Consider the following 21909-nt stretch of genomic DNA (forward strand, 5'->3'; position numbering starts at 1 on the left):
CTCTACTGAACATTAGGCACTAGGTCAGGGGTTCTCAAACTGGGGGTCAGGACCCCTCAGGGGATCGCGAGGTTATTACATGCGGGGTCGCGAGCTGTCAGCCTCCACCCCAAGCCCTGCTTTGCCTCCAGCTTTTATAATGGTGTTAAATATATAAAAAAGTGTTTTTAATTTATAAGGGGGGGTCGCACTCAGAGGCTTGCTATGTGAAAGGGGTCACCAGTACAAAAGTTTGAGAACCACTGCACTAGAGGGTACTAACTTGAGATAAAACTGGTTTGTCTTATTGCAAATATAAAATGACTCCATGTACATAGTGAAAGAATATGTAAAAACAATATATTATGCCAGTTTAGTATTCTCCCAGATTTATACACCTTTAGTCTTGAAGAATCCCAAAGCTTTCTCCAGTCCAGGGATCATTTTTACTATTATAAACTTTTGGGGGGGAAGAGGTGTAAAAAGTCAAACAAATTTGCCTTCTACTGGGTTGAAAAGAAACTGAACAGGCATCGGTCATTGACAGGACACACTGACGTCTAGGCCGTTAAACAACAGTACAGTAATAGGAAAGCAAGTCTTCATTCTCAACCTTCCATTAGGTACATCATCAAAGCTATATTACAGTGCTGTTCCTGATAAATATCTTTATTTTTAAAGTTTCTGCATTTTCCCCATATCAAGTAGCCTTTTCTTCCCCCATCCCCTGCAACATGAGACAGGACCTGGAAGCAGAGCTCCTTCTTATGGCTTCCCATTTAGACTGGCCTTTAGAGCGAGGAAAGGTACATAAAAAGGTCACACAGTGCTCAAACTCTTCTGTTACCCTGAGCCAGTTTTCAATCACCTTTATTTTCATTTAACCATTTCTGGGATCAAAATGCCCCATTGAACTGCCTGGGGGAGCTGTAAGGCCTGATTCTGATCCGAACTGTGACATTGTGTATCAGAAGTAACATCAGTTAAGCTAATGAGTTACACAGGTGTAAAAGTGATGAAAGAAAAATCACTGTATTAAAATAGGCACCCAGGAGCCACTGATGCCCAGCTTCAAACTTTGTTTAAGCAAAGTTGGTGTTTTATTGTGTGATGTTTGGGGCTGCAGCACCTTTTCTATGGTACGTGGCTAGGAAGAGCCTATGTAGAAAAGCCACCTGGATGATAAAGCTATGTGAAAAGAATAGAATATGTTACAGAGCTAGGGCTCTGATCTGTATAAATGTTTGGTATAAAAACTTCCAAAATACAGAAAAACAAACAATTATGATATGTTCCACCATATCATCTCACATTCTGAACTGACATCAGGAAAAACTCATGTTGTCCATACAGAACAAAGCTAAACTCTGGTACTTCTGTAATTAACAAACAAATTCCTTCTTCCCGGGGCAGATGATGTTCCAAAGGCTCAGTATGTGTGAAAACTAATTTTTAGGTAACAACATTCATAAAATTGTAAGCTCTTTCGGGCAGGAACAGGCTGTATCTTATTAAAGGGCCTTCCAGGCACTACCATATAATAGATGTAATACATAATTAACACAATCTGAATAACAATACAATTTACTCAGTCCTGTATTTTTTTTTGGTAAAGCAAAAATAGTCCTTGACTTAATTGCAGACATCAGTACAGACATGGTGCAGGAAGGTAACACAACATTTAGAGTATCTAGAACATTTCTAGCTATGCCCCCTACCCCGATTCTCACTTGAGCTCAGAGAGCAAGAGAAACGGCTATGTCTTTGCAGTGTGGATGGTACAATGGGGAGAGGGCTCCTTGTACACCTGAGGAGGAAAAGTCACTATTTGGACCTAAAATGTTATGTTTTCTTCTGTGGGAAACAAAGAGTAGTTTGAAACCTTCACTTAAGATGATGACTTCTATGAGTCCCACTCACCACAGTAATGCCTCCGTAAGAAAGAACAGCAGCAATTTACTTCAATACCACTGTTGTCTGAAATATTTTGGGACCCTTCAAGTATTTAAAGATTTAAGTTCTACTGGCTTTTTTGTGAGCAAAATAATTGCTTTTAGCAGTGTCTGAGAGGTGTGGCCAAGCTGATTCCCCAGATGCAATAACTTTATACATACTTGAAATTTCAACTGTCATTGTTTATTACTGTTTTGGCTACATTCTCTACAATTTCAGCAGCATCTTAAAGAGACAGTTAATGTATCTTTATGTACAATGAAAACAAAATGGCTTGCAACATCAAAAACAAGAGCCACAGTTTAACTGTACAATATTAAATGAAAACCTGTGGTAATACAGCCTCCTTTTTCTGCAGCATGGACAAAATTACATCTAGGTATTCAGCATCATGAATGGGACAGTAAAAGGAATAATGTATGTAAGAGAGAGAGTTCTGAAAAATAAGTTTCTACCATACAAGGCAGTTAGAAAATGTTTCACATTTTAAAATATCTGTACAAGCCACAAGAAACATTTCCTTGTTGATAGGAACTTCCAGAAATAGAAAATAACCATGAACAACTTCTATATCTAGTATCACTGTGCTCCACAGGTTGAGAGCACAAGAAACTGACTTAAAGAACTGTACTGTATATGTCCAACACAGATTTCTTTTACATGCCTTGATTGTTAATGAATCATCTACTTTTAATCTCTCTATAACGTACAGCTGACTTGCACTTTAAGGAGGTCATTTGATTCTTCTGCAAAAGTAAAAGCAACATAATTTAGCAGCAATTAAAAGCGCCTTCAAGGAGACTTAAAAAAAATACAATATCCAATTAGAAAAAGCCATACTTTAAACATTTGTACAGGAATAAGTGGCTGAAATTTAATAACTAAAAATATGACCTCTGTACAACAATTTACAATAGCATTAGAAGGGAATTCATCATTATCCTGCATAGAACATCATACATAACCTGTCTGCACTTGGATATATGCTATCATTTACTTTTCTCAAAGGCCTGGAAAGTGGCAGCATTGTCAAAACTTGTGACAAGTATAATAAATTTAAAGAATGTAGATGGGTTCAAAATTAGCTATTTGAGGGATAATGTACCAGAAACTATGCATCACCCTTCAAATCTCAGTGAAACGAGGACACATGGGTTTTGAGGTACAGCCTTTAATAAGACCAAATAGCCAAACAAAAGATTATAACTTTTTCAGAAAAGCTTAATACAGAATACAGCTGTGACACTCACTTCTTACTTTGGTTTCAACCACTTGGGAAGTAGGTTTTTTGTTGTTGTTTTTTTTTGTCCAGACACTGAACCTTTCCTGTGTGTTCAAATTTGTCCATTACTTTTCTTATTTAAATAATGAAAAACTACCCTTCATGTTAGCACTCTCCAGTATCAACCAAATGTACTTTATAAGTATTAAAAAGATTATTTACAGTGTTCCCCAAAAAACCACAAAACCTTTTCTTTACTCTTAAACACAGCACATCGATTTGTGTGCAACAAGCAGTGTCATTCTTCAATGTTTAAAGGTTACAGTCAGAAGGGTATATTTATTCACAGTCCATGATCCATTCCCATCATACAAATGGACATTAAGCAGGAGGACTTCAGTCTGAAAACACAGTAATCAAAGTTGTCCTGTGTAAAAACACTCAAATGCTCACAAACTAGTCTGCATCTGGAAACTATAAATATATCATGCCAGTCTTCACTTGGAGAAATTTCAGTACGAAATAATGCTTGAAGTAGGTGGCGTAGGGGATGCTGCCAGCCCAGTCATATGTAAGTTTCCTGAAGAATTTGATCTTCTCATGTGAGGGAGAAGATAAGGATCGTTAGCCAGCTGGTGGACATCAAATCGATCTTCTTTGCGGTATGCTAAACAGCGTCTGATAAAGGCCTAGAAAAGCAGGGGGGGGGGGAAATTACTACTCTTCCAAATAAAACGAATGCTGCTTATGAGCCAATTCTTTCTCCAGTTGATTTAACAAGTTATAAACAGTATGAAGTTCTAGAAGAGTTGTTGTTTTCAAGCAGCTCAATTCAGCAGAACAATGTAATTTGTAACGGACTAGTGGGTCCCCAGAATTCTGCAACACTTATGTCAAAATGGTAGGAAGGGTACAGCAAATGCAGAGCAGACAGAATTCTATGGCAACTTTCAGTGACGCCTCTGGCATTTCTATGACAATATTAGCTTGTAACAGCAATGTTGAAGATAATCTTCCTTCTTTTGCCTACAAGGTTTTTTCATCTTAAGGATTGCAAAACTGAAAAACCTCTTCACTACCTTTCCCACCACCTATATTGATTTAAAGTTTGGCTTTTGTGCTCTGCTCTTCCCTTACTCTTGACTTTAAGCCAACCATTCCTCAATGGCACTTGTTACCATACTTGTTAATCTGCCAGCATGTAACAACAAAACTAGTGTCACTTAAAAAAAAAAAATCAATCTTATTTGAAAAACTTCATGAACAGACAAAAACTATGGAATCCACATTATACATGAAAACAAACATCCTTTAACACATTACTGTTTTGAAATAATATTTGCAATCAATAAATTGAAGCAAGTGCAGGAGAAGTCTGAGAATGTAGAGAGAGAATGCATGTTAAGTGTGTAGCCAGTGGGTTTCTATGGTCCTTCCAGATACATGCTTATTTTTCCATTCAGTGATGCTAGAAGGGTTGTTCTCTCTAGCAGATTTAGTGATGTTCTCTGTAATAATGAGGATAGCTATGGAAATGTTCCAGAAATAGGATATTGGCACCAGGGGTGGGTGGGAAGGAATCATCTTGGTCCATTTCAGAAAGATTGAATTTGGGAGGCTCTGTGGTAGTGAAATTAAGTAGCTGTCAAACTGTGCTAGGATTATTGAATGTGTAATCAAATGTATTTTCACAAGATCATATGGCATGAAAGAAATTAGCATCTTCAGAATTTAGAAGATTTCTGTAACTTTCCTTTGTGGAAACTGTAGGAAATTCTACTGTGAATCAGATGGAGAGTAGATGAGAAGTTGATTAAACTATTCCATTCTAGTTGTCCTCTGTAAATTAAGAAGGTTTTATCACACTGGTTTGCCTAGATGTGAGAGAATCTAGCAAAAAGCTACTCTTGATGGTCCTGGATGCCAGGCTGAAAAGGCACTGTACCTCTAAGCATCCTGTATTTAAAAAAAGTTGTCTGGAAAATCCCCTCACAGCTAACTCCCAGCCCCCAACCTACTTAGCCCACCTTATATAACCAGGCTTGACAAAATGTGATTTAAAAAAAAATAATTTCCGTGGATAATATTTATTTTTAAACATTTCCCCCCCACCCCAATTTTTAATTGATTTAAAAGTTTCACAGTTGGGGGAAAATCATGGGGGAGGATCAGAAAATAATTTAATAACAGTGGACATTGAGATTCAAAAAGTTAAAGCTTAAAAACATTAACACAAATGATCCTCTAAGTCCCAAAATAAAGTCCATCACCACAACACAAAAGCTCATACTCAGCTCTGGTGTCTTCATCCAATCCTGGAGCTGTTCTTTTATCTAAATCTGCTCTGCACCAAGCAGCCACTACCTGCCCTTCCTAACTAGAGCTCAGCCTTCTTCAGCTCTCTCTCTCTCTGGCTCAAAGCAACCAACCCTCCACTGCTGCTGTCCTGATCTTCCCCTAGTTACTCTCTCCTTCAGGAGTCTTGTTCTCTCTGCAGCCTCTCCTGCAGCTTCCTCTAGCAGCACCCTTACCTCCCTTGATTGAGAGAGGTCCTGGGTAGCCATCCTTCCCCTGCTGTTAGCTCCCATTTTATAAGGCCCCAGGGCCTTCCCTTAAACCCAACTGGACAGCATGTGTACTGGACCCTGCTCCCTCTTAGACAGGCCATTAACCCTGTTACACAATGCTATGGATTTAATTAACATACCATGAAAAAAATAATTAGTATTTAGTTAAGTAATTAGATTGTGGGAGGATTTAGGGAAAAATCCTCCTTTCCCTGATAAAGCAATTCAGTTTTTTACCCTTTGTCCTAAAATAAAGACTGAAGATCAAAGAAAAACATGCATTTGTTAGTGATGCGAATTTCATAGAAACCGGACATAGCAGTTTCATCATAATTTACTGTAACTACTGCGTATCCAATAAGTGCAGGTCTTTATATAAAAGTATATGTTACTTTCCTACTGGAAAATAAAGGAAAAAATCATGCAAATGTATGTGTTTATATATTAATATTCAGCAGTTCTTAGGCATTTTTGGATTTTAGCATTTTAACATTTTATTTAAAAAAAATAAATGAATTACTGAAAATAGTTTGCAAGGTCCTTGGGGCAGGGTTTTGTTTTTAAATCTTTGTGTACCTATAGCACCATAGGAACAATAACATAATGCAAAAGACAGCTAAACACAAATCGGAAGAAAATGACATGTGGATCTTAAAGTGCAGTCACACACTGAAAACTGACTGTAAAAATATCATCAAGAATATCTATGTTTATTTAATCTCAATAATTTTTAGATCAAATTTTCAGTTTACAATGTGTTTTTTCCAACTGCCAGGTCTGTCAATCTGATTTCTTTCTTGCTTCCACATTGTCATCAATAGAAAGTCTGCAAATGCATGTTAGTTTACACTTGGTGTACATATCAGAAAAGAATGCATCACTCTTATATAGGTATTGTGATTAATTGATGCTAATAACAGTAAAAGATAAGTAACAATTAATTGTTGTCATTAATGGCAGCAAATATTACTCAGAATACAGAGGGTAATAAATTGCCAGTTTTAAATAGCCATTTTCTGACTATAACCACATTTAAATAGCTGTTGCCTCATGTTTTCCTTCAATAAATTCAATCACAAAAAACCATTAGGGTCAAACTAAAAGGTATGGGGCATAAACTATTAAAAAATGTAAGCTTATCAGTCACATGCTGTTCTCATATCGTATGTGCCTGTGTCCATTAACTGAATACAAGAGACCCAATTTTTCCAAACCAAGAACAAAAATTACAGGACAAACAATTCTTCTTGAAATGTCTACATAAACTTTACGTGACCCCCTAACTGTAACTTGCTCAATATGAAATTCCTTTTAAGAATATCACCAACAGAAATGTAAGCAGGCAAACCATAACAAAAAGGCTCATTCCAAAAAGATTTTCACATCTTCTTGAAAAGTAGTCTCTACAGTTATTAAATTATGTCTACTTTGCCCTCTTAACTTCCAGAGGCAGAATCTTACTTATTTGAACAAGATTCCACATTGCTCCTACTTCTACACCATTTGGATCCCAAAAGATGTATTCCTTACATTGTTACATTAATTGTTTTGGAACACTGGAAGTAGTGCCCAATTGTCTTCCTATAGCATTATTTTGAACCAGCATCAAGTCTTTTGCTTGAGTCAGGGTCACTAATATCCAGAGTAAGCATAAGAACAATTTTAAATCAAGTACCTCCGATTTATTTTCTCCCCCAATTTCTAGAACCTAGTTCATGGTACAGCTGTCCACAGCTATAATCATCAAAGTCATTGGAATCTCCTTTTATCCTCACTTCTTTGTAGAATCTTGAATGTCCAGGGAGAAGGGGTTAGACCAGTGGTTCTCAAACTTTTGTATTGGTGACCCCTTTCACATAGCAAGCCTCTGAGTGCGACTCCCCTTATAAATTAAAAACACTTTTTTATATATTTAACACCATTATAAATGCTGGAGGCAAAGCGGGGTTTAGGGTGGAGGCGGACAGCTCGCAACCCTCCCTCCCCCGTAATAACCCCGTGACCCCGAGGGATCCCGACCCCCAGTTTGAGAACCCCTGGGTTAGACATTTCTTCCAGTCCCAAAATAATGTGTTTTTTTAAATGTACAGATCTCTGCCCTGCATGCCCTATGGCAGCCCAACTATTTTGATATTCTTGTCCCTCATGAAGTTGATCTGATCTTGAGAACATGTACTACTTAACCAGCCTAGAGTTAATGTGACTGGTACATTATGAATTTCAAAGGGAGCAATGGTAGAAGGCATTTTCCTGGTGCATTCCAGCAGTGAAGCTGGTTCTTCAGATTGAGAAAACTAGGTAACAAACATTCACTATTTTCAGAAGCAGCCTGTTACAAAACAAAATTTTAATGAAATGACTTAATTAGCTAATACAGTGAGGCAGCCAGAGTCTTCTAGGGAATAAACACCAAAACCAGACAGCATCAGTGATGCGAGTTTTTGGGAAGGCCTGGTTTGAAGCACCTTGGAGTCCTTCTGGAACAAAGGCACTATGTAAATGTAAAATGATGAAGTAAATCTTTCCCAGATTACTTTTGAGCATCTGATCTTGGATAAGTTCCAAAAGAGATATATTGTACAAAAAACTGAAATAATTTCAAACTGTAAAGAGAGGCTGTAACCAGGAATATCTGTCCATTGTGTCTTTCCCACTTACATGATATTCTTAAATTAGTGGTAATTTTATAGCTTGCTTCTAAAGTAAATACTCTAAAACCAATCAATAAATTTAGTATTTGCTTCATGCTACTCAATTAGGTTCTAAGAAAATTTACCTTGGCTTCATTGCTTACAACAGGTTTAACTGGGAACTGGACTTCTGTGGCTTTTAATATTGTGTTTTCTTGTAGGATATCTTGTTGTGATTGATTATGACCAAATGGCTGAAAAATAAATTCAGATAAATTTCCTCATAAAGCATCCAGGTATCGATTTCAGTGACAACATATCTTCATTCTAATTTATGTTATTTTAAACTGTCTGTGTGCTCACAAAAATATCTAGTAACACTTTTAAGTAAAATGACATTTTTATGTCAGGTTAGACTATTTGTTCCTCTGCCTCTTGTTTGCAAGAGGTATCAATGAACATAATATCAATGTTCAGAAACGGAAGTAACAAAGTCTTTATGACCACAATTTCAGTGCGTAGTGGAGATATAAGTAGAGAAGCTTGTCTTAAAGCTGTACAAAGTTTTTAAACACATTTTGTCTCACCTTTCTTCCATAAAGACACTGGAAAAAGATTACTCCAACTGACCATACATCAACCTTGTTTGAAATCTTTGGTGGCTCTTTGCCAACTACAAAACACTCTGGAGGCAAGTACCTGTAAAACCAAAACCTTCTGTCACTGCAAGTAAACCCACAATCTTTATATCATGTTCAAACACAAAGTTATACATCTGACTGCACCTGATTCCTTAACACTGGTACAGTTATTTCAAGTCTGTGTTTTGTTTTTTTAAATCAACAGTGACATTGTAATTTTCAATATTTCATAGTGTCAGACACAGATAATAGAGCTAATCAACTATATAGTGAGATTTCAATTTTTAGAAAGTGAAGTTAACGTTAAATAAAATAGACCCTATTCTTTATCTCATATTCCTAGGAGTGGGCAAAATAACTATTGCCTGAGATTTAGAGATTGGGGCCCTAGACTGGATATATACTCCTCTCTTTTAGTTGCCTGTTCTCACAGGAGGTAAATAAATTAAATATGTATTTATTGAAACGTCTGTGTAAACCACAAGATTGTTTTCTACTTATTATAGAAGACGAAAACGTTAAAAACGACTTTACAGTACTTTACATCTATCAACTTTAAAGCTTATGTAACCCTTTCATTACTGTCCCTTCTTCACACTTGATGACCTGCTGCAATGTACTGTATATCAATGAAATGAAAATACACCATATAGTACATACAGTAGGTCAGGGCCGGCTCTAGGTTTTTTGCCGCCCCAAGCAAAAAAAAATTTTGGCTGCCCCCCACCCGAGCCCTGGGCTCTCCCCCCACCACCAGTGCCCTCCCCCACCCACACCCCCTGCCGCCCCAGCCCTGGGCTCCCCACCCCTACAAACGTGATCTCCTCGTTCACCACAGCAATCCCCGTTTACACTTGCAGTGGGGATCAAAGCGTTTCTCCTATTTTTATTTCACTTTAGTATAAATCTCGCCCCCCCCAACCCCATCTTTAGTGCTCCAAATGCACATGGAAGGCATAGGGACTAACCCTCAAACCTTGTACCCGGAAAGGGATGGGGATCTAGTAAAGAGGGTTCAGGCAGAGGAGCGGATGTGGGGGTGCTTGGGGGCTCTACACTGGCAGAGAAGCGGGGTGTGATGTACTCGCAGAGGAGGGTGGAGGAGGAGAGAGGGTATCAGGAGGGTTGCGGGAGAAGAGGTGCAGGGGAAGGGGGAGGTGCGGGAGGAGAGGGCTGGGGGAGGGTACAAGGGGAAAGGTGCGGGTGAAGGGAGAGTACAAGGGGAGGGGGTGCAGCGAAGGAGCGATGGGGGGAGGTACAAGTGAAGAGGCTGCGAGCGGGATGGGGGGGTGCAAGGGCTGAGAGGGGCAGGCGCTGACAGCTGCTTCCCCAGCCCCGTGCAGGCAGAGCCGAGAGGACGGACACTGACCCCCAGGTGCCCGAGCTGCGGGGGTCCCCCGGAGGGGCAGTATCTCCTGCTACCCCGCTCGGAGCCGGGCTCTGCCTTTCCCCACCCCTGGCGCTGTGGGGGCCCGGGGCAAGCAGCGTGGGGCTGAGGCGGGGGAGGTGTGCGGTGGGCTGGGTCCGGGGGCAAGAGGGGGCAGCTCCCTGGCAGCTGGGGCTGCCCAGCCACTCGCCCCATCAGCGAGCGAGCCGGGATCCACGCCCCCTGCCCAGCCCGGTGGCGCCCTGCACAGCCTACTCGGGCGGGGAAACGCCGCGCCGCCCTGGGGAGACAGCGGTGGCGGCAGCAGGACCCCTCCTCCCTCCCTGCATCCCGGGCCCCGCTTCCCTCCCTCCCCGGCTCCTCACACACTCCGGGAGCCTCTCTCGCCGCCGAAGCCCGGGCTCGGCTCCAGGGGACGATGCTCTGGCTCTCCAGCGGCAGGGCTCTGACCAGGGCCGGCTCCCGGCTTTTTGCCGCCCCAAGCAAAAAAAAAAGAAGAAAAAAAAGGGGGGGGGCCGGAGTGCCGCCCCTTGGAAAGTGCCGCCCCAAGCACATGCTTGGAGCGCTGGTGCCTAGAGCCAGCCCTGCAGTAGGTAGTGAATAGTTTACAAGAGATACAATGAACATAGACATTCAGCTTCTGTACATGACAATTTATATAAATTCCTTATAAAATAACTCCCACTTCAAATTATCTTACAGCATTTCCTTCTATGAATCAACCGTTTCGAGACATACTCGGAGACAGAAAACAGCTAGTTTCTAAAGAAAATCCCATCATTTTAGCAATGTGATGTGTTGAAACTTAGTAGTGGTATAAAGGTCATGGACCCTACTATTTTTTGCATTTGTATTAATTTATAATGTAATTATTGCACATGGCATTTCAGACTAGTTAGAGGCCAAGGACCAAAATTTTATAACATAGACCCCCTAAAGTTACGCACCTAAATAAATATTGAGAGGCTTAAGTAGATATAACATCAGAAATAGTTCAAGGTGCCTAATATCTCTAAAAATAAAGCCACTTATTTAAGCTCCTAAATATGGAATTAAGCACCCAACTTTAGGCTCCCAAGATTGAAAATTTTGTCAGCTGATTTTGTGTGTATTTATAGTATAAATGACTACAGGCATTATTATGCTAGTAACAGAACATTAATATATCAATAATTTTAAAAGATGAATCACAGCAAATGATAAATTATACCAAAACATAGGGCCAAGCCGAAACATTAATGAAACAAAAGAATGTATACATAGAAATATTTACACAAGATATATAGCGTTGTGAACTAGAGAACACCTTTAGCCTGACACGGTGACTAGAAAGTGAAAAAGTCAAAAGCAAGTTGTAGAGAGATATCACAATTAGTGAAAAAATTCTAACACATCCATATTATTTAACATTTTCATTTGGCATAAATATTTCCAAATATTAATGTGTGCGTCTCTCTCTCCCACCTTCCTCCCCCTGCCAAATAGGTATAGTGTTTCCTAACTACTGAGTGCTTGACTTTGCAACCTAAATTATGTTTTTTTAACGTGGGGGGTTTTGTGTATAATTTCCTAGGGGTGGGTTCTGTGTTTTGTTAGCTAAAGAAAAAGGTAAAAACAAATTCTATTATGTAAAACTTAGTAAACAGAAAAAACTACAGAACTGATAGGCACAGTGTTAACTTTTCTGTTTAAAATTAAGTGTGAGCCCCTGACTTCTTTCCTTACTGCAGGTAAACTAATGAAAAGAGGCTAAGTGCTCAGAAGAGTTGGCAGATAATGAGCTGGCCAACACTACCCTCCTACTTACTCTTCAAACTCACTAGCAGGATTGACGGGCTGCTATGGCAAAGAGCAGAAAAGCCAAAAGCCCTATCAGAACAGGGAGGGACTGGGGAGAGCAAATCCCAGCCAGGAAGTTTCTATAGGCAATGACAATGCTCACTGCTTTTCCTGTTCTGCAGGCAGTTCTATCGTTACAGCTTTTTGTAAAAGAGCCCAAGTGCATGAGAGAGAAGAGATGGTTTATACCCAGCCTTCATTTCCACCCAACAGATACACTGGTGGGATGTCTCTGGGTCTCCTACCTACCTATTGAAGTTAGGATGAAGGAGGGAGGGGGAGAGTGTAATTTCCCTCTTTGGGGTATCTCAGGCTGGCTGTTCCCTGCCCTACAGCTGCTAAAATCCTCAGTCTTCAAGAGCGAGGGCGTTTCCTACTACAGAGATCTCCAATATTATTAGAGACAAATACTTTTAGGAATGGTAAAGTTGGAGAATAAATGCTACTAAGACTGGTAAGACCCACGTAATCCTGGATGTGATAGATGACAGTTTTCTTCCTCAAATCATCACTGAACCAATAAGAGTTGATGCAATTTTAGACTTGCTTTTGGTAAGTGGTGAGGACATCAAGGAAGAGCTAGTCATAAGAAATAACCTTGGATCGAGTGATCATGGGCTGATTCAATTTAAATTAAATGAAAAGATAATCAAAACCAGGTTGTCAACTATGATTTTTTATTGTAAAAGGGCAGACTTTGGTCAATTAAAAGAATTAGTTAAAGACATCAACGGTACTGAAGAGCAGAAAAAACAAATGTGGAGGTGGGTTGGAATTTCTTCAAATCAACTATACAAAACTATCTGAAATTTGCATCATAAGAAAAGGGAAAAGAACTTGTAGGGAAAGGCTACAGACCCAGCTGGATGAATAACCACCTAAAAAGTTTATTAGGAGTAATAAAGTAACAGAGAACCTATAGGGAATAAGAAAAGGGGTTGATCAGCAAAAAAATCTATATTGTGGAGGTTAGAAAAAGTAGGAGTAAAGCAAGAATTACCAAAAGTCAAGCTGAATTAGCTCTTGCTGTGGACATTTAAATAAATAAGTTTTTTAGTTATATAAATAAAGAGAGACTATGGAAGGACGAGGTTGGGCCATTATGCAGTGTGGATGGGAAGAAGATTAAAGATAATCTAGATAAAGCTCAAAAACAAAATAAATAATTTGCTTCAGTTTTCAGTAAGGATGACAATACAGAATATGTACATGTGATGGAAATGAGTGTCAAGAAATGGAAATTACAACATCTCAGGTGGAAGAAAACTTAAAGATCTTATTATGCTCAAATCAGGGGGACCAGATAACTTCCATCCCAGAACACTGAAACAACTGACACATGACATTGCTAGCCCGGTAGCAAGGATATTTAATAAATCTATCTATTCAGGGGTAATACCATATGACTGGAAAATAGCCAACATCGTATCTATATTTAAGAAAGGGAAAACAAGTGATCTGGCATTTACAGACCTGTTAGTCTGACTTAAGTAATATACAAGGTTTTAGATCAAGTTGTGAAGGAAAGAGTAATTACATTCATAGAGGTAAATGGTAAAGGGGATGTAATGTAATAAGGGTTAACATGACAGACTGACCTGATTTCCTTCTTTGAGAAAATAACTGATTTTTTAGATAAGGGAAGAGCAGTAAACCTAATATACTTGGACTTCAGTAAAGCATGTGACAACAGTATCACATGGGAAATTATTTCTTAAATTAGGGAAGACAGAGATCAGTACAAGTGTTGTAAGGTGGATAAATAATTGGCTGAAGGGGAAAAGGCAGTGGGTTATGCTAAAAGGTGAATTACTGGACTAGAGGGAGATTACTAGTGGAGTTCCTCAAAGATTAGTCTTGGGGCCAATCAACATTTTTATTAATGACTTGGCACAAAAAGTATAAGTGTGCTGATAACATTTGCTGATGATACAAAGCTGGGAGGCATCGTCAATACAGAGGAAGACTGGAATATTCTACAGGAATATCTGGATGACCTTGAAGACTGGAGCGACAGAAATGGGATGAAATTCAATGGTACAAAATGCAAAGTCATTCACTCAGGGTCCAATAATAAGTATTTCTGCTTCAGTTGGGGGCTCATCATTTGGAAGTGACAGAGGAGGAGAGAGACCTGGATGTGTGGGTCTATCACAGGATGATTATGAGCCACCAGTGTGATGTAGCGGTGAAAAAGGCAAATGTGATCCTAGGAAGTATCAGGTGAAGCATTTTCAGTAGAGATAAAGTAGTATTAATCCATTGTGTAATGCACTGGTAAGACTTAATTTGGAATACTGGTACGATTCTGGTCACTCATGTTCAAGAAAGATTAATTTAAACTAAAGCAGGTGCAGAGAAGAGCTAGTAGGAAGATAAGGGGAATGGAGCACCCATCTTATGAGAGGAGACTGGGAAAACATGGCTTGTTTAGTCTAGTAAAATGAAGGCTGAGGGGAGATATGATTGCTCTCTGTAAATACATTAGGGGATATGATTGCTCTCAGGGAGGTGAAGAGCTATTTAAACTGAAGGACAATGCTGGCACAAGAACAAGCATATATAAACTGCCCATGAACAAATTCAGGCTGGAAATCAGAAGAAGATTTCTAACTGTCAGAGGGATGAGGTTCTGTAACAGCCTCCCAAAAGGAGTTGTGGGGGCAAGCAACTTAATTATTTTTAAGAGAGAGCAGAACAAATTTATGAGAGCTACTGTATGATGAGGTGCTCGTGATGTTAGGGGGAAGGGCTCAATTGCTCTGGGGTTCACTTTTGGTTTATGTCTGATGCATCTGAAGCTCATGCTTCAGGGTTTCACCTGGCAACCAGCAGAAGTCAGGAAGGGATTATTCCTTCCCCCCCAGTATGTTCTGGGTGGGTGTTTTTATCTCCTTTCTTTAAAGCATCAAGGAGGACCCACAGCTGGAAATGAGATATTGGGCAGGGCTCTAAGGAAGCACCAAGCATTCTCTGTCTCTCCCAGGTGCTTGGATGATTGGTTCTTGCTTACATGCTCATGGTCTAACTGATCGTCATATGTGGGGTCAGGAAGGAATTTTCCCCTAGGTCAGACTGGTGGTGACCTTGGGGTTTCTTTTAGGGCGGTCGATTAATCGTAGTTAACTCATGCGATTAACTCAAAAAAATTCATCGCTATTAATTGCAGTTTTAATTTCACTGTTAAACAATAGAATACCAATTGACATTTATTAAATATTTCGGATTTTTTCTACATTTTAAAATATATTGATTTCAATTACAACACAGAATACAAAGTGTATAGTGCTCACTTTATATTACTTTTATTACAAATATTTGCACTGTAAAAATGATAAACAAAAGTAATAGTATTTTTCAATTCACCTCATATGAGTACCATAGTGCAATCTCTTTCACGTGAAAGCACAACTTACAAATGTAGATTTTTGTTACATAACTTCACTCAAAACCAAAACAATGTACAACTTTAGAGCCTACAAGTCCGCTCAGTCCTACTTTTTGTTCACCCAATTGCTAAGACAAACAAGTTTGTTTACATTTACGGGAGATAATGCTGCCCGCTTATTATTTACATCACCTGAAAGTGAGAACAGATGTATGCATGGCACTTCTGTAGTCAGCATTGCAAGATATTTATGTGCCAGGTATGCTAAACATTCGTATGCCCCATCATACTTTGGCCAACACTCCAGAGAACATGTTTCCATGCTGATGACGCTGGTTAAAAAAATAATGCATTAATTAAATTTGTGACTGAACTCCTTGGGGGAGAACTGTACGTCTCCTGCTCTATTGCATTCTGCCATATAGTTCATATTATAGCAATCTTGGATGATGACCCAGCATGTTGTTTGTTTTAAGAACACTTTTACACTGCAGATTTGACAAAACGCAAAGAAGGTACCAATGTGAGATTTCTAAAGGTAACTACAGCACTCAAACCACGATTTAAGAATCTGAACTGCCTTCCAAAATCTGAGAGGGATGAGGTGTACAGCATGTTTTCAGAAGTCTTGAAAGAGCAACAGTCTGATGTGAAAACTACAGAACCCGAACCACCCAAAAAGAAAATTAACGTTCTTGGTTGACTCATATGATGAAAATGAACATGGGTCAGTCCACCCTGCTTTGGATCATTATCGAGCAGAAACCATCATCAGCATGGAAGCATGTCCTCTGGAATGGTGGGTGAAGCACGAAGGGACATATGAATCTTTACCGCATCTGGCATGTAAATATCTTGCAACACCAGCTACAACAGTGCCATGTGAACACCTGTTCTCACTTTCAGGTGACATTTTAAACAAGAAGCGGGCACCATTATTTCCTGCAAATGTAAACAAACTTGTTTGTCTGAGCGATTGGCTGAACTAGAAATAGGACTGAGTGGACTTGTAGGCTCTGACGTTTTACAGAGTTTTATTTTTGAATGCAGTTTTTTGTACATAATTCTACATTTGTAAGTTCAACTTTCATGATAAAGAGATTGCACTACAGTACTTGTATTAAGTGAATTGAAAAATACTACCGTATATACTCGTTCATAAGCCAAATTTTTTTAGTAAAAAAGGGAAGCACCAGAGATGGGGGTCGGCTTATGAACGGGGATAGAGAGGGAGAGGTGGGACACAGCCCCTCCCCCCAACAGAGGGAGCAAGCAGAGGCAGCACAGCCAGCAGAGCCAGAAGGGAAGAGGCGGGGCCAGAGTCTCTCCGCTTCTGGCCACGCTGCTCTCCCACCAGCCTCCGAAGCAGCTGCAGCTCCAGGGCTGGCAGGCTGCAGCCGCCCAGCCCGGCCCGCCAGAGCAGGCTGCAGCCGCCCGGCCCGGCCCGCCAGAGCACGCTGCGGCCGCACTGCCCAGCCTGCCGGAGCAGCTCCAGCCAGGCCAGAGACATCCTCCCCTGGCCCCAGATAAAGTGGGAAGGGATGGGGAGAGTGTGGGGGTCCTGGGCTAGGGGTGGAGTAATGTGGGGGGTGGTCACAGGGGTTACTCCCCTGACCCCCAGCTTCTCCCCCCAAAAAGTTTCCCCACCAGTTGCTGTCCCGGCCCATCAGGGTAAGAAGCTGGCGTGCCGGGACACATTGTGTACTTAAGGTTTACCTCCGTGCCTGCGGACGCGTGGTAAACAAACCATCTCAGCCTGACAGCTGCTCATCCTGATGGCCCGGGAGCCAAAGTTGAATTATAGGGTCGGCTTATGAACAGGTCATAAAAATTTTCCATTTTTACGTATCCATCTTGTGGGGGGTCAGCTTATAAACGAACTGGCTTATGATCGAGTATATATGGTATTTATTTTATTTTTACAGTGCAAATATTTATAAAAAAATAAATATTGAGTACTGTACACTTTGTATTCTGTGTTGTAATTGAAATCAATATACTTGAACAGGTGGAAAACATCCAAAATATTTATATAAATAGAATTCTATTATTAACAGCGCGATTAATCACGATTAATTTTTTAAATCACTTGACAGCCCTAGATTTTTTGCCTTCCTCTACAGAGTCTGGGTGCGGGTCACTTGCTATGATTATTTAGTTGTATCTCATTTAATCATTTCCCTGCCACCGTGGGGTCCTTGAGCCCTGGTGCACCTCGGTCCCTCCTATTCGCTGACTGTGGCACTGAATAGGCTAGTCTCCTGTGGATTGTAATATTTTGGTCTAATTTTGGTTGTTGGGTTTAACGTGCAGGTGCTGGATGGTGTTGGTGGCCTGTAATATACAGAAGGTCAGGCTAGATGATCTGATGGTCCCTTCTGGCCTTAAACTCTCTAAGTAGCAGGAGAAGCAGGCACCCCCTCCACTTCCCACATATATTTTTCAAATAAATAGTCATATGAAGATATAAAACTGGCCATGCCCTTCATAGATTTTGGACTTTTGCACAAAGTGAGAGGTCAGTGTGTGTTCAGTCTTACTTTTCCATAAGATTTTTACACTTGCGCTCATTTGGAAAATGTATTTAGACATGCATTTTTTAAAATGTTTTGTTCAGGACATGTGCTGCAATTTCACTGCATGTTAATGAAGTTTCAGGTACGCATGTGAGAAATGCCTAATTCTCAGAGGCCCTCCTAAGGGTCTAACCTAGTGCACAGATTTTAATCAACATACACAACACTGGAAAACACTCCATAACAGTTTTATACTGACACAGTATATATTTATCCTATATGTACATATGTAATAAAAATTGCCAAATATATATTATCCCTACACATATAGTATGGCTGGTCAGTTTTCCAGTCAACTGAACCTTTAAGACTAAAGGAATTATTTTAATGTGTGTGTATACGTAGTCTGAAGAAGATAATGATCTGGGGATCTAAAGTTCTTGGAATTGATAACATTTCTCCCAGGAGGATTTCCCAGTGCTAAGCATCTATGCAAACCCATCACCTCTGGGAGGGCTGTCATGATCTTCCAAAAGCCAAAGGGTTTAATATATATTTTCTTCTTGGAAAATATGTTTATAACATTCTGAACTAAAATGGTGATTCTTTCAGAATGTTCAAATATATATCCTGGCTGCTGCCTTCCTGGAAGATTATGAGTGAAGTATAAACTGACTTCCACAGGAGAAGTAAAAATAGAAACATAGGAATTGCCATACTAGAAGTAATCAAAGGTCCTCCTAGTCCAATTTCATTTTTCCAACACCAAACACTTTGGGGGAAAAAACCTGATAATGAAACCCACATACTGCACCTAACTGTGCAACACTATGCTTTGGGCAAGGGTGATTCTTTCTTACTTCAGCTGATCCCCAGATTTGAAAACAGATTAGCTAACGTAACTGTAGAAGTTATTCGTACTCCTATAAACATTTGATTATGTTATGCATCCTACAAAATTCAGTAATATTATGTTCCTTCAACACTAAGATCCACAGGCTAAATGTTGCACATAAATCCTTTTCCTTCCCCTATTTTACATTTGATGCTTTTAATCCTAGATATCTGAGTAAAACTGATTTTACATTATTGAAATTTGAACAATAAGAGTTTAAATAGCATATCTGTCCAAACTTAAAATTACCAATAAGTTCCTGCCCCTTGTGAAGTTAAGTCCATTCCATCCACACCATAGCTGTCATCATCCATTATTTTAGAGAGACCAAAATCAGTGATTTTTATTTCTCCACATGCTGTTCCATCTACTAGAAGGATGTTACCTAACAACAACAAAACATTATGAATATGCAATCTTATCACAAGAATACTAAATAAATGCTTCTTAACAGGTTCAATCTGCAGCAGTGCCTGATACAGCTGAACACCACCTTTCTACCCTCCTCCTCCAACCATTTTGACCCCTGCGTGGCTCTAAGTTGCTCCCAACTGCAATGGCCCCCCCAAGGGACTGATTGGGTAGCTGGGAAACACCAGATCACAGCAACCCTGGCCATGGTGCTTTTTCCCACTTATTGTCCTGAAAACATGTTCTACCAGCACCACAGAATTCACAGGAAGCTGGTTAAACTGGCTTTAGGGACAGCCTCTATATGCCCCCCAAGAACAGTGCAAAGGGGCTGCAGATGGGCCAAGGATCTCTCCCTGTTTTTAAACTGCACAATGAATTTCTCATACTATTTTTGTTTTCCTTTAGCATTATACTTTATTCATCATTTAAACAAAACTTATTTTTTACCAATCTCTTTCAAAAATATTAAATTAAGAACATAAATGTCTTAATAAAAATATATTCAGAATTGCTCTATATGAGAACAGTCATCCCTGGAACTGTGTGCAAAAGAGCATGCATACTGTACAACTCTATCCTCTCTAAAAGAAAACCATGTTAAAGTTTCTTACTTATTAAGTGGTAGCTTGATGTTGTACGGCACACTACAAAAACACTATATTTGCCTTAAAGGGTTAACAATTTTAGATTCACAAAGACAGTACTAACAAACTAGATGGCCAACTGAAGCCCCAAGGTAGAAGATGGTGTAAATCTTTAGTCTGTTTAAAATGGTCACACTCACTTTATTTACTCTATGCCGAGTCATTATTGGAAGACTTAATGGATGCAGTAAGATTTAAGGAGAGATTAGAATAAAGATGATGGTCATTAGACATGCAAGAAAAATTGGGACTGTTCCAGGCATAAAGGGGCAGCATGGAAGAGGACATGAAGATGACAGTGGAAGGAGGATACAAAGGGAGCAGCTAGGAAAGAGGCCCAATTATAGCAAAGGAGGACAACACTTGTATGCATGAGTGCAATTACACAGAGACTTTAGTGTGAAGACAAAAGCCTCAACTAGACGTAGGTGATGATAGCCAGTGAAAGGATTTGAGTAGACAAGGAAAATGCACAATAAAGGAAAATGATTTTCACAGCAGCATTCTGGAAATATCAGAGGGGAAGGAAACAGCAAATTATTTTCTTTGTATTTCTGAAGGTGTCCGTCATGTTCTCTGGATCTGTGATGGGGTGTCTGCCCCACACAGGCATAAAAGGGGTTAATCATGCCCTGTCCAGGAAGGAGCAATGGAAGTAAGTTCTCCCTGCAGCCCAGAGAGGCTGTTTGAAGTACAGCCAAATAAGGAGGAGATGCAGGGAGCAATCCAGGCCCCGAAGGCTCAGATAAAAGGGAGCTGCAGGGCAGAGTAGGGTCAGTTGCTGCAGGGAGCCCAGCTGAATGCCCTGAGGTAAGGGCGAAGAAGGTGCTAGGGCCACGGGGAAGTGGCCCAGGGAAATATAGCAGCACTGATGGAGGTTATAGAGGAGCAGCAGGAGGCTGCTATTTACTGAGTCCCTGGACTTGGGGCTGCAGTAATGAGTGGGCCTGGGTCCCCCTGCAACTTGTCACTGGGGAAGTGACTCAACTGTTGGACAGAGATCCCCTCCTGGAAGCAGGAAACAAATGATGACCTAGCCAGAGGCCTGAGTTGAGAAGAAGATGCTGCAGTTCTGGGAGCTGAGAGAGGAGCCACAGGCGGGAGCAGAGACTGAGTGCCGGTGTGCAGACCGCAGATGTGGGTGTCTGCCTCGAGCTAATCCTCAGCATGACCAGGAGGAGGCACCAGTCTAGCAATGAGGGCTGCACCTTGTGACAGGTACTTACCCCATAAATTAAAATCACAAAATAATGCAAAATGACTAATGAGTTGAGGCAAGTGATAGCCAAAGAATAGACAAAGATTTCAGTAGTAAAGATGTAAGAGGAATATGGATTTTGGAGATATTTAAGAAGAAATGACAACCAGAAGTTAATCTGAGATTTTCCAACATGGATTACAAATAAAATATGAGAACACAAAATTATTGCATTTTCAGCTGTAACTTTTTTCATTTACCTGGCTTAAGATCATAGTGTATAATAGGGGGCTTGATCTCATTGAGATACCGTAGTGCATTTACTATTTGCATTACAATGGACCTAGCTTCTTTCTCTGACATCAGTTTATGTTGCTTGAGATAGAAATCCAAATCATTGCCTTCACAGTACTCCAACACCGTACAAAACCTAGAGTAAAAATTCAGAAATACAGTCAGATAAGGTAGAGTACAAATTGCCATCTAACTGCACAATCATATGAAAAAAAAGTAAAGACTGATAATGACAAGTTAACAATTTCACGTATATGAATAAAATAATCTAGCTTTTTTAATTAAGGGAATCTGGCATAACTAGTTAATTAAAAACCCAACATCAAAGCATTTGCATTCAAC

General features: G+C 40.1%; 1 protein-coding gene across 2 annotated transcripts in view; it reads right to left on the reverse strand.

The window, feature by feature from the left end:
- Positions 1 to 3666: 3666 nt before the first annotated feature.
- TLK1 (tousled like kinase 1) overlaps positions 3667 to 21909 on the reverse strand; it is a 147414-nt gene continuing 129171 nt past the window's right edge. For both annotated transcript variants that reach the window (XM_065413227.1, XM_065413228.1), the window contains 5 exons: positions 21534 to 21703; positions 19267 to 19402; positions 8939 to 9050; positions 8498 to 8605; positions 3667 to 3843 (listed from right to left, as the gene is read on the reverse strand). In XM_065413227.1, the coding sequence (XP_065269299.1) occupies positions 3667 to 3843; positions 8498 to 8605; positions 8939 to 9050; positions 19267 to 19402; positions 21534 to 21703 (703 nt within the window). The remainder of the gene's footprint in view (positions 3844 to 8497; positions 8606 to 8938; positions 9051 to 19266; positions 19403 to 21533; positions 21704 to 21909) is intronic.

The sequence above is a fragment of the Emys orbicularis genome, chromosome 11 (assembly GCF_028017835.1).
Source record: "Emys orbicularis isolate rEmyOrb1 chromosome 11, rEmyOrb1.hap1, whole genome shotgun sequence".
Taxonomy (NCBI): Eukaryota; Metazoa; Chordata; order Testudines; family Emydidae; genus Emys; species Emys orbicularis.